Source organism: Manacus candei, unplaced genomic scaffold (genome assembly GCF_025592945.1).
Source record: "Manacus candei isolate 608988 ecotype Guabito, Panama unplaced genomic scaffold, ASM2559294v1 h1tg000089l, whole genome shotgun sequence".
NCBI lineage: Eukaryota > Metazoa > Chordata > Aves > Passeriformes > Pipridae > Manacus > Manacus candei.
Genome location: NW_026138137.1, coordinates 2,231,081 through 2,245,499, shown reverse-complemented (window position 1 = coordinate 2,245,499; position 14,419 = coordinate 2,231,081). Strand labels below are relative to the sequence as shown.

Genomic DNA, 14,419 nt, shown 5'->3' with positions numbered 1-14,419 from the left:
GGTGTGACCTGCAGCCTTGCTTTAAAACTAATTACAGTAAGACTTTGGCTAATTTAGATTCATGCACAATTCCAAATCGGATACCACGTGGTTTCCCTAATAACACTTTAAGGAAATGAATGAGCATTTATCAAGGATAAGCTTGGGGAGAGCCAGCTGGCACCAAAAGTTCCTTAAAACTTGTGTCCTAGGACAAAGAAATTCACACACCAAAACCAGCCCACCTCATGTGAATGGAGTGGAATTCACTTCAAAGTGATTTGGAAATGCCTAACCAATGCTACTAGAATGAGAGGTACTGAGTAAAATTAAATAATAGAGACCGTTTTTTAATAGTTCCTTCAAAGTCTTTTGTCAGTTACAGTGAGATGGTTGTTTCATTTTCATAAGTGAGAGATTTCCAACTGTGACACATTTTCCATTAGAAACTCCATTATGGACCTTTTACCATTCAGACAGTAAGAGTACCCTCAATTCTCTCTTGGGTGCACAGGCCAACACAGCTCTGGTGTGAAATAGCAGGGAATATTGTTGGAGGCAGTGAAGCCACTGGGGAGCAGCTGTTGGTTACAGCCAGGGGATGGAACAATATGTTTTTCTAGTATAGAGACAATAAGTTATGTTTGGTGTCACCTTGGGGAAAAATAAGTCACCTCGATTGCATCTCCTTGGCCTGCACCTTATTCACAAAAGCATCTTTCCTCCTCAGCCAAAGCCTTAGACTCTGAATGGAATTTCTTTTTCCTTATTCTGTAGTTCAATTCACCCTTAAAATGTTGGCTAGATGGTGTTTACTTTCCAAATTTCCCTACCTAAATGGTTTAAGACTAAGTCTGTGGGTCTCTTGAAGACTTTTATTACACCAGGGATTATGCAGGTACTGTGTGGCAGGGATGAGGAAGCACTGCAGTAAGATAGGGATGGCATTTGAGACTCTTAAATGGTTCCTGTGATGATAAAAGCTGTTGAGGGAGGCTCAAGGGAACTCTTCACCAACGCTTCAGAGCTTGAGCAGCAGGCATTAAGTCATCTTAAAAGCTGCTGTGGGTTTTGAATCAGTTCAGGTTTCCTACCTTTGGTCTGAAATCAATGTGAGAATCAGATCCGGAGAGACACTGGACCCATCCATGCTTCTGGGCTGCCCTGTTCCTGTGAAACCTCACACCAGGTTTGTGAGTTTAGGGAGCCTTCACACTGCTAAGGGCTGGGGAAGCAGATCTTTATTCCTGGCCAAGTTTTTGACACCCTCACAGAAGCTGAGTAACAGTTTCCCTGAAATGGGCTCCTCCAGGGAGGAGCCAGGGCTACACAGGGCTGACGTGGAGTTGTCAGAGGCACAGGATCAACAGGTTTTGCAGAAGGGCACATTTAAGCCTTTTCAACATTAGCCCATTTTCCTCTGTTATTAGAATTGACCCTTAAATCTAACCTATATATGTATTTATCATTCCTGAAGATGAAGATTTGGAGGAATAAAGGAGTGGGGGCTTCAGGTATCTTGCCATCCTTAGCTGACGAAAGGGATTTCTTCCTCCCATCCCCAAAGCAAAGGGCACCCATGAGGTTCTGAGTTACTACAGGAGTGGTGTCCCCTCAGGGCAGCTTCAAAGACAACACAACAGATCTTCTTCATGGTGCAAGCTGCCAGGAGCTCCTGCTCCCTGAGAGTGATCCAACTTTAGACTCCTTGGGTTGGCCTTCCCGTTCTCAATGTGACTCTGTCTGTGGTCCCTGCAGGTGAACAGGTCACACGCTCGTGTCCTCACTATCCTACAGCCAGGGAGCCAACAGGCAGTTCCACTCATTTACCTGGGAAATCTGCAGGAGAGGCCTGAGTGAACTCACCCCTCACCTGCCCACAGTGGCACAGGTGGGGTATCTCTCCTCTGCTAAAACCTCCATCACGGGCTTTCTGTGACCTGAAACTTGTGTTACACTGAACAGCATCTGATCACGGGCTGAAGAGTGAAAATATGGATAAAATGTATAAGTTTTATTACAACAAATCACACAGCTGTTATTCCATCTCCTCCATGGTGGTCATTTATACTGGCCATGATCCATTCTTCAGGTCTCCAAGAGACACAACATGGCAAAAAAGGTGAGAAGACCACCTGTTTCATGAGGCAGAGGCTGAAGAAAGGTGAAATAACTTGCACACATTGTCTAAACAAGTGACCTGCAGAACAGAGCTGAGCGCTGTGATGCTCTGAGCAGGAGTATAGAGGCAGCCTCATATCACCCAAATCTGCTTCTCCCAGCACCCTCAGCTCACCCTCACAAGACCACGTGAAATGTTCATAAACAGCTTAAAAATCTATGGTCAATCAGGCCCTTCGGAAAAGATGGGGGCTAAGGGCATGGGTGGAATAAAGGGAGTCAAGAGATCCCTGAAGGAGGATGAGAGCCACAGCAGGAGCTGGGAGGGGAGAAGGAGACAGCACAGACACAGGGAACCACTGGCTGATGCTGCTGAAGTGTCATCTTAATTATCCCTGGCAAAAGAACAGTGATTAACATCGATGACTGTGGACAACCTTTGTGTAATTACTCATTAACATTTCTAAAATTGCACCTAGCTGCTACAGCAATGCATGCTTTATAGATTCATCATGTTGAAGTCCAGAAAGAATCATTAGATCGTCTCCGCAGACCCCTGTGCTTTGCCAGCTGCTATTACACTGCAGAAATTAGCGCTGGAGGCGGCTTGTGCTTGGCTTCCACGTACTTTCCAGAAAGGGCATCCAGGGATAGCAAGCAATGGACACTCTGCCCCATGCCTTGAGATGTTGTTCTAAATTCAGATTGCTCCCCTGCTCCAGCCTCACGTTAAAATCCATGCTGGTTGCCTTTTTTTTTAATCATTATTTATGGAAATGGTACCCACAGCCAAGCAGAGCTGGATGGGAAAAGGAATTCTTTGTCCCCATCTCCTCTGAGCGGGAAGAGAGGAGGCAGCTGAATTAGAGGCTTCTGCATTGCCTATCTGTGCTCCTTCCTCAGACATGGGTACCACCTGCCCAAAGCTACCATTGGCCAAGAACATTAACAGAAGTCCTGTGAATAATAATTTAAAATAATGGATTAATTAGAGGAAATTGTGATCTGCCTGCAAATGTCCTTTCTGCAAGCATTAAAATGGAACTAATCCTTGCAGCTACACAATTCATTGCAAGCCACTGGCTCTGCTGGGTTTTTCTAGAGGAAAAGGGTATTTTTATTCTCATCTACTCATTTTAGAAACCAGTCCCAGTTAGACTAACTCAGGAAAAACTGTTTCTTTTCCTAGAGAAACATGAAAACCAAATTTTTATAGTATCTTGTGATCAGAGAAAGACCACCTACATGTTGTAGGTGATCCCATTTCCATTGCAGATGCTTCTGTTTTGACCCAGGACTTCAGCTAAATTAAAATACTTCAGTCCTCAGAGTAGGGAGAAGAACACAGTAAATACCTTCTGGGTCCACTACCCTTGAAGAAGACTGTTTGGAGGAGATATTACACAACCTTCAAGGCAAGAAAAATGACGCAAAAAGTCTCAGAAATCACAGAACCACCTCTTCTAATGTAGGGCAACCCCAATCCACCATTGATGTTATTCTGGTTGCGTGAGTATTAGTGAAAAATGAAAGATCTGTATCACAGTTGTTAATTCCCAGAATAATGTGCAGGTGGTATTTAACTCTGGCCAGACCTGAACCACCATTCTGGGGACAGAAAGACTGTAATTTGGGCACTACACAACACCTGAGGGAGAGTAAGGTCCCCTGGGAGCTTAATCCCTTTCACTATTTGTCCTGTGTTGCTGTTCATGGAATTCAAACAGCTGACCAAGAAGCACCCTGCACATCACAGGAGAGATGCCTGGCTCAGGAATTAAAAAGAATGAAGCATGGTGTGGTTATCCTGGCACTCACAGCACACAAGGGGAAAGCTGGAAAAGAAAGGGAATCTACACCAAGATTCACCATCCTGGGGCGTCTCTGGTGAAACCAAGCCTTAGTGTAGCTCCCCAGCAAAGGAATCAGAGCTGTAACAGAGATCAGAGCCAGGAAGGATCCACAGGAGTGATGCAGCTGCCAGCACACTCAGGGAGCAGCAGGGATGCAGAATGCAGTCCTCCCACCACGGCCCTGCTGTGTCCAGCCCCTCAAGCATAAAGGGAAGGGGTGTAAGAGGAGGATGAAGAAGTATGGGATGGGGTCTTACTGAGAAATAGAGAAATAGAACATTAATCCCTTAGTTTTGGATGAGCATAACAGTTTAGGCTTCAGAAATAATCAATAATCTTTCTGCTAGTGGAGTATTTCATTCCCAGCAGTTTCACAGAGAGTTTGAGGGAGATTATATATTTATGGTTTCCCATTTGAAAGACTTTTAGCAGGTTTACCTGGAACATATGGATCCTATTTTGGTTCTTTTGTTTTAGCACTTAATGCTTATGAAATTGCCAGTTAATGACATCCATGCCCAAACCATGTTGCTTTTTAAAGTAAAATGCCTACCAAAGGTCCATGTTCATACTTACCACTTCTCAAGTACAGCAATGAAAGTTTTAAGAGGCTTGTTACCTACTGTGTCTGGGGGAGGGAACCGGCAGAATAATGAAATTACAAACAGGGGTTTAGATTAAAGCCTTGCTGGCCCTGCCTGCTCTGGGGCTCGAGGCACTGCAACCCCACCAGCACCAACGGGGCACCCCAGGCCTGGGTGGGGGAGACCCTGGGCATGGGTGCAGGGAGGCCCATATTTTTTTCAGGAAACTTGGGTGGGGTGGAGGTAAACTGGAATTACGAGGCCCCTGGGGCAGGGTGAGGAATACCGGGGTCGGGAGCAGAGGGATGAGGCTGGATGGGAGGGCACCCCGGAGCTGGGTGAGAGGGGGACTCCGAGCGATGCTCAGCCAGAGAGAGCATCCCTTCCGTCTCCAGCCTCTGGCTGACCTGGGGCGCGAGTGACAACGGGCCCTTTTGCTGCTGACAGGCTGGGCAAACCCCGAGGCACCTCCGGCAGAGACCCCTCCGGCCCAGGGCGCTCGAGGGGCGGGCGCGGAGCTTCCCCGGGCCGGGCGGGGCGCGGCGCAGAGCGCGGAGCGTGTCGCGTGTCGCGCATGTTACCGGCTCCGCTAATCACCCTGAGCCTTTGATTGCCCTGCACGTGGGGACGAGCCTCCGCACTTCAAAAGAGCGTGGGAAATCCTGATTAAAAGGCTTTTCTCCCCCGTTGGGATCGACACCTTCTTTGAAGCCCGTCCAAGCGACAATGCAAACGCAGCCACCGCCAAAGGACTGTATCTATATTTTAAGTGACTTTAATTTCTCTTTCCCCCTCTTGCTCTCTTCCCCCCTCCTTTCCTTTCAGTTTTGGAAACACCTGGTAAGTTGTAAAATGATTTACGAAGTGAAAGTGTTAAATGAGGCCACCAGCTGTAAGACTGACAGAGCTTTATGAGTTTTATTAGGTGCCCTATTATGGAAAATAAACTTTAATCCGTCCATAAAAACAGAATCTGAAAAACATATTTGCCCTTGTAGTCTGGAACACTGAAGGTATTCTTGTGAGACGCTGGGCTTTAAAGAGATTAATTTTATTGAGACAGACACAATACACCGGTAGGACTTTGATACCGAGTCCGTGAATAGCTGCCTGTACCCGCAAGGCTGGTTTTCATGGGGCTGGGACACGTTTGGACACACACCTCTTGGGCATACAGAAAATTTCTGTTCCGATGGGGCACATCTGCCAGTTTATTTAGTGGGTATTTAACTGGAAATTAATGACTGAGGGAAGATCTTTTTCCGGGGAGGTGATCCCAGATACCTCTTGAAAATTATTAATTATAATTAAAATAATTATTGTTGTTGTTATTATTATTATTATGCACGCTATGCATTATATTTCATTTATAGATAATTTTTTAAGATAACGATGTGTCCTCCAGACTGATACGGTTTAGACATTTCAAGGTGTGAGCAAGAGGTAAATCCTGATGACAGTAACTCGGACGTGTCACCGGGATTAGGGTGGAGGAGCCACCGCGGCCCTGCGCGGGTATTGCGCGCTCCTGCAAGGCTGTTCACCCGCGAAGACGCAGCCGCAGCAAGCGGCGTGAAAACCACAGAGATATTGATGCCTTTATACTTCTATCGCCCTAAAGTCTTCACAGCCTGTGGCCGAAAGAAAATCGTTTACAAATTTAAATCAGAGACTCCTAGGTGATTGTTTCCGTCCAAGGGCGTACGTATCGATCAATCCCAAATCAAATTTATCCCGATCAAGTATTTTGACACATGGGATCCATCCGGTTTTATGATTTATCGTGATTTTTGGCGTGTCGCCCCGGGGCGCTGTGCGTGCAGGGCCGGGGAGCTGGTAACTAACCGCGTTAATGCCTGAATGGCACCTCCAGCCGCCCCACCTGAAGCTTTTCCTTCCTGAATCTCATCCCATAATCTCATGCATCCACTAGCCTGTGTTTCGCGGGCCGGATTTTTATAGAAGCCGTTTAGAGGGGCCACGCTGTTTCCATTTGAAAGGTTAACATGCGTTTGTAGGAAATACCTTTTATTATTATTATTATTATTATTATTATTATTATTAATTGTAAAAACGCATGAGAGTGAGAACGCTCCATGTTTCAGAGCTCCTCGTTCTCAGCCTCCGAGGCTCTGCGGTGACCCACGAGGCGGTGACACCCGGGATGAGGGGGCCGGGTCCCTCCGCTCCCCTGCGCGGCCCTAGGCGGGAGCAGAGCGGAGCCGCCCCGTAATTCATTCGCGGGGATGAATTGCCAGACGTGGCCCCGAGCTGGCGGGGATGAGCCAGTGATTATATTTAAATTCGCTATAATTGATTTGAGGAAGAGCTGCGGTGACAGGGATTAATTGATCCGCAAATTTATTGGCGAGATAAATCCCCGCAGTTATCGAAAACCCCGCACTCTGCCGCCGAGGACGGTGGGGGGTCCAGTCCTCGGTACCGGGGAGGGCACGGGGGCCCCGAGTCCCCTCCCACCCGCCGGAGGCCCGCGTTGTTTTGGAAGTCGAGCAGCCCCTGGAAGACAGCGCTGCTCCTGCGAGGGGGGAGATTGGTCCCGCCATTCTCCCGGATTCCCGAAAGCATCGCGCGACGGAACCCGCCCGGGATACGCATCTCCCGTGCGCTGCTCTCAGGAAAACCCCACGCCGCTGTCAGACATCACACGACAGCTGAGACACCGGATTGAATTCGGGTTAGAAAGGGGTTCCCCGCTCCTTCCCGAGCGCTTCGGCACCTCCCAGAACACCGGGATTCCCTGGCTCGAGAGCGCCGAGCATCTCTCCCCCCTCACACAGCGCTCATACACCGCTAGTACAAAACGCCATTTATTTTCCACCCCATCGCAAGGGTGGGAGGGCCTAGGGAATAATTTAGCATGCATAAGTAGAGGTAATTTTTTTTTTTTTATAAATACCATATACAAAAATAAAGACAGTATTGAGATTTCCAGCAGTTTTAACGTTCATGACATAAACAGTTTTCCCGATATATAGTAAGAACAAAACACTTCCAATACTTAGCGAAAGGAACGAGCTTCCAGGGGGCAGGGATGGGGGGTGGGGAGCTCAAGTTTTGTCTGTTTTTCAGTCAATAATAACACTGTATTCACCGTAAATCCTCTTCCCCGCCCGGCATGCGGAGGATCCTCTTCTCCATCCCTCTCCAAGCAGGGAGAAATCGGAACAAGGGAGGGAGTGGGGCCGGTGCCAACCACGAGCGGCAGGGCTCCCCTACGGAAGGACGGCTGGAGGGAGCGGGGCGTGCGGGGGGGCTCACTGGGACTGCGACGGGGCCCCGTGCCGGCCCCGGGGCTGCGTGTCCTCCTCGTCCGCCTCGGAGCAGTCGGAGGAGTGGTACGGGCAGCACCTCCCGGCCGCCGCCGCCACCTCCTCTTCCTCCTCCTCCTCTTCCTCGTCCTCAGGTTCGCTGTCGGGCAGTTCCCGCATCCTCCTCCCGCCGCTCTTCTCGGGGGCGGGCAGCAGCAGGTCCTCATCCCCCTTGTCCTCCCCTCCGCCCCCCTTCTGCTTCTCGGCCTCCTGCGCCGCCTGCTCCTTCGCCTTCTTGCTGCGCTTCCACTTCATGCGTCGGTTCTGGAACCAGATCTTCACCTGCGGGAGACGGGACACGCACACACACATCACCTCATCCGCCACCCCCGAGGGCAGCGTCCCCCACCCGCCCCTCGCCGCGGGAACTCACCTGTGTCTCGGTCAGCATGAGCGACGTGGCCACCTCGAAGCGCTTGGGCCGCGAGAGATACTTGTTGAGCTTGAACTGGTGCTCCAGCTCCAGCAGCTGCTGGCTGGTGAAGGCCGTGCGAGGCCGGCGGCACTTCCCCAGCAGGTTGGACTGCGCCTGGGCTGGGAAAGGACAGAGAGGAGCGCGGAGGTGAGCGCGGAGCCGCCCTGCCGTGCCCGCGCATCCCCCGGGAGGGCCGTGGGAAGGGAGGAAAGACTCTGTGTGTGTGTGTGTGAAGCAAGGATGGACAACTATCCACCGGAGCATGGACCGAGGCAGGGATTTCTTCCAGCCTCCAAGTCCCCCGGCTCCGAGGTTTTCCGGCTTTCATAGTGTCAGGGGATTCCCCACAGGGACCAAAAAAAAAAAAAATTAAATTTAATCTTTTAAATAAAGCAAAATATGTCTCTTGATTTCCCAAGAGCCTAACAAACGCGAGACAATAAACCGAAGCCAGAGATCGCGGCGAAGGGGCACTGGGCTCTCGAGGGAGCGGCAATTTGCTCCATTTAATGTTTTAGTTAAACCTGCCGCAATCCCAGCCCGCCCATATCCGTTTAATTAGCGGGATTGCAGGCGGGCACCCCTCCGGCGGGCCGGGACCCTGACCGAGCCAGGGGCCTGCTCCGCACCGCCCTGGGAGTGCCGGTCACCGCCCGCCCCTCGGGGCGTAAATCAGCAGCGAGGGGTGGAAAACTATATTTGAAAGGGGAAAAAAAAAAGGCGTAGTTTCCACGTTCAAAAATAATAAGCAAAATTAAGGATTTATAAAAGATGAGGAAAAAAAAAATCCAGCGGCGAGCAAACGGGGACTGAGCCCCTTCGTGGGGTTCGGACACCCCCGGGGCAGCGCTACGACCCATGTCTGGAAGTATTTTGGCTACTTTGGTTTATTTGGTTTAGAAAAATCAGAAATCTAGGAAGGGGTGGCTCCCGCTCCCCGGCCGCGGTTGGTGGCAGCTCGCTAAAGCGGCAGAAAGAAAAGGACAGTGTCCGCTCCCGGCCGCAGCGCCCGGGAGATTTTCTCACCGCCGTGCGATTTTCCGAGGCTCCATTCCCGTTTCGCTCGGTTATTTATTCCCCTCTGCCCCTTGTTTGAGAGGCAGGGCTCTGACAGCTCTCCTAATTATTTTTTCTTCCTGAATGTTCCAGTCTAAACAACCCCAATTCGAGTGAAAACAAAGGACTTTTTTGTCTGAGAATGTGTGTGCGAAGTAGAAGGGGGAGAAAAAAAAAAAAATCGCAATTCTTTTCCTGGCATGATTTTCGTAAAACTACACCTCCGGTATTGTTAAACCGGCCATTCCCACCGAGAGCTCACACCTCCGAAAATGATCTTTGCTTAAACCAGATGCATGCAAGGTCCCCATCGCCGCGAGGCCTAGAGCTCAGCTCCGCGCTTTGCTGGGACTCCGGGATCGCCTGGCTCCATTCAGCGATCCCAGCCTTCCTTGGGCCCAAACCTACACCCTTCCGATTATATTTGTCCATTCGTTATCCCCAGGGAGCGCAGAACCCCACATTTTTGGCCGACCCCAGATCCTCCCTACACCCCTCTACCCAGAGGACCCGACATCATTATTAAAAGCCTATTTCCTATAAAAGATAAATAAAATTAAGAACGCTGCACGAGTGATGTGACTTGCCACCCCGCTTTTTGGGGGGGGACTACACTGAAATTGGGATTTTGGGGGACACCATGGGGATTCCTGCCCCTGCCCTAAACACAACACCCCCACCTCCCCTCCCCAGCGGCTTTTACCCTCCGGAACGGGCGTTTTGCAAAGGCAGGGAGAGATCTGCCACCTTCCCGTTTAACCTGCCGTGAGAGGCCGGGCTGCCCGGGGCTCCTCAAGGGCCGGGAACGGAGAGGTGACCGCACCTCCCCGTTTCCATTGTGGACCGCTATTTCTTTCCTTTTTTTCTTAATAAAAAATTTTCAAAAAATAAGAATATCGCCTCAGGTTTAACTCTGCAATTTATTTAGGCGGGGGTAGGAGGAGGTTTCTCCCTTCTCGGAAGGAGGCAGCTGCCGGTAGGCCCCCGCAGCGGGACAGGGGAGGGAAGGGACGCGGCTGCCCTGCGGAGGGAGGAGAATACTCACAGTTGAAGTCGGGCATCTTGGGCAGGATCATGCCGGCTGTGGAGGCCCGGAGCCACTGGTCCAGCTGGAAGGTGCCGGCGCTGAGCTTGATGGGGTCGGCGGCGGGGTGCGAGGGGTGCGCTCCCTGCACCTGCGAGTAGGGGTAGGAGAGCGCCGGGTGCTGCCCGCCCAGCGCCGAGTACCCGTACACGGGGTGCCCGTACAGGGCCGCCTGCGCCGGCATTCCCGGCCCGCCGGGCGCCGCGGGGTGCAGTCCCAGGGCCATGCCGGCCGCCGAGGCGTGGTGGTGCGGGTGGGCTCCCGCGCCCGCCCCGGGCAGGAACCCGGGCTTGGGGACGAGCGCGCAGTGCGCGGCCAGGAGCCGCGGCGGGGACGGGCTGTCGGTGCGCAGGCAGTCGGCGGGGCCGCCGGCGGGATGCTCGGAGGAGGACGAAGAGGACGACGAGGAAGAGGAGGAAGACGAGGACGGCGGGCTGCCGCTCCCGCTGCTGCTGCTCCCGCTGCCTCCCAGCGAGGTGACCAGGGCCAGCGGCGCGCTCTGCCCCGCCGCCGCCGCCTTGGGGGGGTCGACAGCCAGCAGCGCGTCGATGCGGAAATTTTTGGATTTTTCCATGAGGAGCGCCGGCGGGAGGGAAGGAGGGAGGGAGGCGGCCGTGGGCGGGCGGGACCGCTGGGCTGCCCCAGGCCGGCCGCGTCTCCCGGCGGCGGGGGCGGCACTGCGGCCGCGCTCCGCGGGGCGCGCCCCTTCAAGGCCCGCAGGCGGCTCCCATTGGCCCCGCACCGCCGCGGCCTCGCCCCTCACTGGCCCCGCCGCCCACCCGTCACGGCGGAGCGCCCGCCCCCTCCCGCACACACCCCGGGGGACTCCGGGATGGGGATACTGGGAGAGGGGATGGTCCCCGCAAACCGGCTGCTCTGCGCGGGGAGAGCTCTCCCCGCCGCGGGACTGTGTGTCCGGTGACAGTTTTCCACCGTTCCCGCACGCACGGCAAATATTTGCCGTAAACGCGCCGCCGGCCGTTTTTTTAACGAGTCGGAAAGAATAAACACCTGCGGGTCAGGGAGTCACCCCGCCACCAAATCCCGGGTCTGTCAACAGCGTTATTACACCTGCTTATCTCGAGCAAACAGCCCCGGACAGAAAAGGGAAAGAGCGGGGCGAGGGGTCGCTCCCTTACCCAGGGTCCCGTTTTCCTCAGGGGGGCCGTGGGACCCTCGCACCGGCGGTGTGAGCGAAAGGTCAGGCTGCAGCATGAAGGGCTGTCAAGGTAAACAGGCTCTCCCTTCAAAAAGCCATTGCCAGTCCCGCGGAGAAGGCGCTCGGCAGCGGGAAATGCCCGTGTCGCGGCTCCGCCACCGTGAGCCCCCCCCGAAAGGGGCCACCCCGCAGTCGGGGGGCGGTGGGACTGTGTCCCAGGGGCTGCCGGGGCCACTCAACAAGGGTGCGCTGCCCCCCCAGGCCCATGCGCCTGGGCTGGGAAAAGCAAAAGCAATGAGGAGATAAATAGGCGAAAAGAAAGAAGGGGCAAAAATTGAGGAGTTCAACAACCAACAAAATATCGGACAACTTAGCCTCGGTCTCCTTCTCGCCACTACTCCGTGGGCAGGAGGCACTGAGCAATTCTGCGGGGTGTACACACACACACATATACAGACACGCACACTTTGCTCTGTGCTCTGGTATTCCCCTTTTCTCCTGCACTTTTTTTTCCCCCTTGACCTCACTGGAGCCTCTGGACACAGACTCGCACAGCACACACAACACAACGCAGACACACAAGCAGGACAGACGTGTGGACACAATTCCAGCAGGCACACAGACACACCTGTACGTAGGCCTGGCACGACCACACATAGCAGATGCACACGTGTGGCATAGCGGAGTCACACGCACACAGGCAACTCCTGCACACAGGTACCGGAGAGCAGATACACCCGGACCCAAACAACAGCCGCTCCCGCCCGGGGAACCCCAACACGCACCGGGCATAGCCCGCACACGCCACGGGGGCCGGGGCCGAGCCCCGCAGCCGCACGAAGTCCCCGTACACCCCGGTCCCCGGGAAGAAGAGGGGTATACCGAGTAGCTGGATAATTTTTATTAACCGCTTCGGTTTTGCCGGGCCTCCGGCGCGCTCTGAAGGGCCAGGGGAGGCCTAAGGGAAAGGGCCCGGGAGCTCGGCAGTTCCCTGGCCATCGCCGCCTTCCGCCGGGGCTCCGCAGCCGGCCCCACGCTTCCCCTGGACCGTCACATTGTGCCCCACGCGCGGGGCAGTCCCACGGCTGTGAGAGAGTGTCCGGAACAGGGGCTCGTCCCCGTGGCCGACTCCACGGAGGAAGGGGGGTGGGTAGTGGACTCGCATCCGCGTCCTCCTTCCCCGCGTCCCGGCCCCGGCAGGGCTGAGGGTCACCCCCTTAAGTGCATGGTGGGCAGGGGGGATGTCCATCCCGCTGGACACGGGGACGCGGCTGTCACCGGCCGGGTGTCACAGGCCGAGCCGGTGCCAGCTCCCGGTGCCCGGCCCGGCGGTGCCGGGGCTGCGCGGGCGCGTCCCGGATGCGGGTGGTCCCGCACGTAGGGAAACTGCTTTGCGGTGCGGCCCCTTCTCGGTGCAGTTTTGGGGAGGACGGACGGAGCTGCAGGGAAAACTATCCCGTGACAGCAGAGAGCCGTGAGCGCAGGGCTGCGCTCACGACACTGGCGGACGCGCCTGTACCGCCGGAGGGTTGCGCGGCCCGCGGTCCGGCGATCGAGGGTGGTCGGTGCCGTGAATGATTCTCCAAGCGGCGATGGGGTGGAATGCGCGGCCGTCTGGTCGGGGAGAAGGACCGGTGCCGCATGGCCCCCGCCCCGGTCCATCACCGCCCCCGGGGCGGGCTCAGGCTGGACACCCGTCCGCGCACCCCGCGCCTCCGGCCCAGTGCCTCACGCAGGCATCGTTCAGCTGATGGATATTTAGTTATTTAGTGCTTAGAGAAGGATTTCGATTTTCAGAACTTTTTTTGGTTTTTAATGAGTATAATTTTTTTACTTGTTTTCTTTTTTTTTTAATTATTATTTTTTCCTTTTTTATATATTATTTTTTCCTTTTTTTTTAATTTATTTTTAGTTTTTTTTTTCCTTCCCCCTCACCTTTCCGTTCCGTGTGTTTGTCCCCACAGGTGCCGCGGGGCATCTGGGACTGCTGAACTCCCAGCGGCTCCCGCACCTGTGTTGATCCAATATATTGCCCGGGAGCCAACAATGCGCGGTTATCTCGGCGGAGATAGCGCAAGGAGCGCGCTCCCCCGACACCCCCGGGTGGTCCCTTTCAGCAGAGCCCCCGCTCCCCCGGCCGTGGGCAAACAGATGCCTATCTCGCCTTTTGAAAAGCCGGGGCGGTGCACGCAGGGGGCGGCGCGGGGCACTGGGGTAAACCCCGGTGGGAACAGCGGAGCGCCCGGAGCCCTGCGTTGGGGGGGTGTCTCTCAATTATCCGAATTAACCCCCCCCAAGCCGGCCGGTGTCCCCAAAGCCGTTACAAACCGCAGGCGCGGGGCCAGCGTTATTGCCAAAAACACATATTACACTGCGACATTCTGTAAATGAGATAATGATACATAAACCTCCCTGATAAATGTGACATCCTCGGGATGTCTCCTCTAAATTAGCCGCTTGCATTGACTGCTAATAATGGTGAGTTTATGAAAGCAATTTCAGTGCAAAAAGCACAGGGTCTTCTCGGTCTAATCAGCTGCCTCTCCTAATGGATGAGGGGGTCAGGCGGGGAATTATTGACACTCTGCTGCCCTTAACCTGTTTCCCAATAAAGCTGATTAGTTTTTGTCAATTCATCAGCTAACCACTCTCGCCGGGACTGCATCAAAGCCTTATTTGCTCAGGGGAAATCAACAAGTCACAGATCAGGTCCATTACGGAGCAGCCCCGGCTGCCGGCGGCTCCCGCGCCGGGGCCGCTCCTGGGGTGGGGGGCTGCCCCAGACATCGGGTGTGACCGGCTGTCCTGGGGGGAAAACGAGCTCCCCCGGGTACTCCGG

At 54.1% G+C, this 14,419-nt stretch overlaps 1 protein-coding gene across 1 annotated transcript; it reads right to left on the bottom strand.

The window, feature by feature from the left end:
- Positions 1-7,812: 7,812 nt before the first annotated feature.
- On the bottom strand, positions 7,813-10,995 carry MNX1 (motor neuron and pancreas homeobox 1). The gene is made up of 3 exons (XM_051812875.1): positions 10,383-10,995; positions 8,240-8,400; positions 7,813-8,148 (listed from the first exon to the last, which is right to left on the bottom strand). The coding sequence occupies exons 1-3, from the start codon at positions 10,993-10,995 to the stop codon at positions 7,813-7,815; spliced, it is 1,110 nt and encodes a 369-aa protein (XP_051668835.1).
- Positions 10,996-14,419: the final 3,424 nt, after the last annotated feature.

Excerpts from the sequence above, each read along its gene's own strand:
- MNX1 (XM_051812875.1), bottom strand. The coding sequence starts at position 10,995 with ATGGAAAAATCCAAAAATTTCCGCATCGACGCGCTGCTGGCTGTCGAC. Across the intron at positions 8,401-10,382 it reads CAAGATGCCCGACTTCAACT|CCCAGGCGCAGTCCAACCTG; the intron begins GTGAGTATTCTC and ends GTCCTTTCCCAG. Across the intron at positions 8,149-8,239 it reads TCATGCTGACCGAGACACAG|GTGAAGATCTGGTTCCAGAA; the intron begins GTGAGTTCCCGC and ends CGTCTCCCGCAG.